The sequence below is a fragment of the Corvus brachyrhynchos genome, unplaced genomic scaffold, assembly GCF_000691975.1.
Source record: "Corvus brachyrhynchos isolate BGI_N302 unplaced genomic scaffold, ASM69197v1 scaffold216, whole genome shotgun sequence".
NCBI classification, from domain to species: Eukaryota; Metazoa; Chordata; class Aves; order Passeriformes; family Corvidae; genus Corvus; species Corvus brachyrhynchos.
The window spans coordinates 61,776-63,627 of record NW_008238443.1 but is presented as its reverse complement, the minus strand read 5'-3'; the positions used below and the strand labels follow the sequence as shown (position 1 = coordinate 63,627).

Sequence of the window (1,852 nt, the reverse complement as noted above, 5' to 3'; positions counted from 1 at the left end):
TGCTGCGGGCAACTTCTTGGCCACCCTGAGGGAACAGGAAGGCAGCGTCCATCAGCAGGCCCACATTGCTCACGGCCGCCCCCAGAACTGGCCCCAAGCAGGGGGCAGAACCAGGTTGTATGTTAGTTATAGAGGTTCAGTATTTAGATATTTGGGGAAGAACAATGTAAGGTTGACTTTTGTTTCCGAGCATTGGTGTAATTGCTCTAGTGGGTGTATGATACAGTTTTTTCCTCATAATTCTTCTTGTGACCAATAGAGTTCCAGTTCTTTTGGAATCCACCTACTTTAGAGCCATCAGTAACAATCGTCCATCGTGTTATGTCACAACTGTTCTTCAGTTTGCATTTTCTTATCCTTTTTTCCTTAGCTTGTTCCTCGTTTACATCCTCCCCAATGCTGTTTGTTCCTTTCTCACAACCTTCCCATGGAAAAAAATTTTTCCCTGTGTACATGCTCAAGTCCTTCTTCTGTCTTACGTGCTTTGGTTCTTCTGTTTTATGACTGGTTCACAATATGTCCATTTTCTAGTAAAAACATGGTTTCCACATTTCCCCCTTTCTTTCCTTGAACCAGCCATATGCTATGTATTGATTTCTGCACCATTCTAGAAATGCAAGTGATTAAACATGGCAAAACAATCAATAAACAAATAAACACACCCCCTATAGTAAGAATGTGTTTGACAATATCTTTCAACCACCCAGTAAGCCCGAATCCTTCCAACCATGTGTCTAGTCCGTGTCCTGTCGTGATCTTTTTCATGTTCTCCTGTATTTCCTTAAGCCTTCTATGGATGGATACAGAATGATCAGATAAATTCATACAACACGTTCCTTCAAAATCCTCACAACCATGTCCCTGCGCTAGCAGCAAAAAGTCAATAGCAGCCCTATTCTGTAATAATGCATGCCTTACACTGCATCAACTAACACGTCAGTGATAATGTTCGATGCGATGTTTTAATTGTTTGACTGTCCAGCAAGCCAGCTTTTCTAGGTTACGTAAGGCTCTGGCTGCAGCGACACCTGGTGTTAAGAAGGAAGTAATAACCCATGATGGTGTTGACCAAAACTGAATCTTTCCATTACATTCAGGACCTAACTGAGACACACTTCATCGTGACCATTCTTTTTAAGTTCTTTGTAAAGTTCCATACAGTGTGATTTAGTAAGTCTGTCTTGAAAGGTGTGAACAAAGTAAGTTTTCCCAAACAACATGGTCCTCCTATCACTTGTGATGGTATCCCTTGCCATGCCCGATCCCCACAAATTAAAAATATGCCAGGTGGTAGCTGTTTAGCTGTATCATTGTTCCAAAGAGCGGCAGATGGATTGTTTAATTCATGCACAAATCGGTGTGGGCAAAACAAATACTCATTCTGCTGGCACCCTATTTTCCGAGTTTGATATGGAACACATTGATGGTATTCTGGTGCTTTGGGTGAGATTTTTTGGAAATAGCCATAATTTATTTCCTGGTCTTGCTGTCTGGTTCTATTAAAATGTGCCAGGACACCACAAACATTACTAAATTCAACATAACTGCCATTCTTTCCCATTGAACCTAACAGTGTAAGCTCTTGGGGCTCTACTGAAGTTGCATTAAGTGCCAAAAGCAAGTCCTTAATTCTGGTGCTTTGGGTGAGATTTTTTGGAAATAGCCATAATTTATTTCCTGGTCTTGCTGTCTGGTTCTATTAAAATGTGCCAGGACACCACAAACATTACTAAATTCAACATAACTGCCATTCTTTCCCATTGAACCTAACAGTGTAAGCTCTTGGGGCTCTACTGAAGTTGCATTAAGTGCCAAAAGCAAGTCCTTAGTACAATTAGCTATGGCTCCTGCT

At 41.2% G+C, this 1,852-nt stretch overlaps 1 protein-coding gene across 1 annotated transcript in view; it reads right to left on the bottom strand.

The window, feature by feature from the left end:
* Nucleotides 1-1,852, bottom strand: part of LOC108447252 (rho GTPase-activating protein 44-like) — a 22,347-nt gene that overhangs the window by 4,443 nt on the left and 16,052 nt on the right. Inside the window, exon 3 of the mRNA XM_017736640.1 lies at nucleotides 4-25. Coding sequence (XP_017592129.1) covers nucleotides 4-25 — 22 coding nt within the window. The remainder of the gene's footprint in view (nucleotides 1-3; nucleotides 26-1,852) is intronic.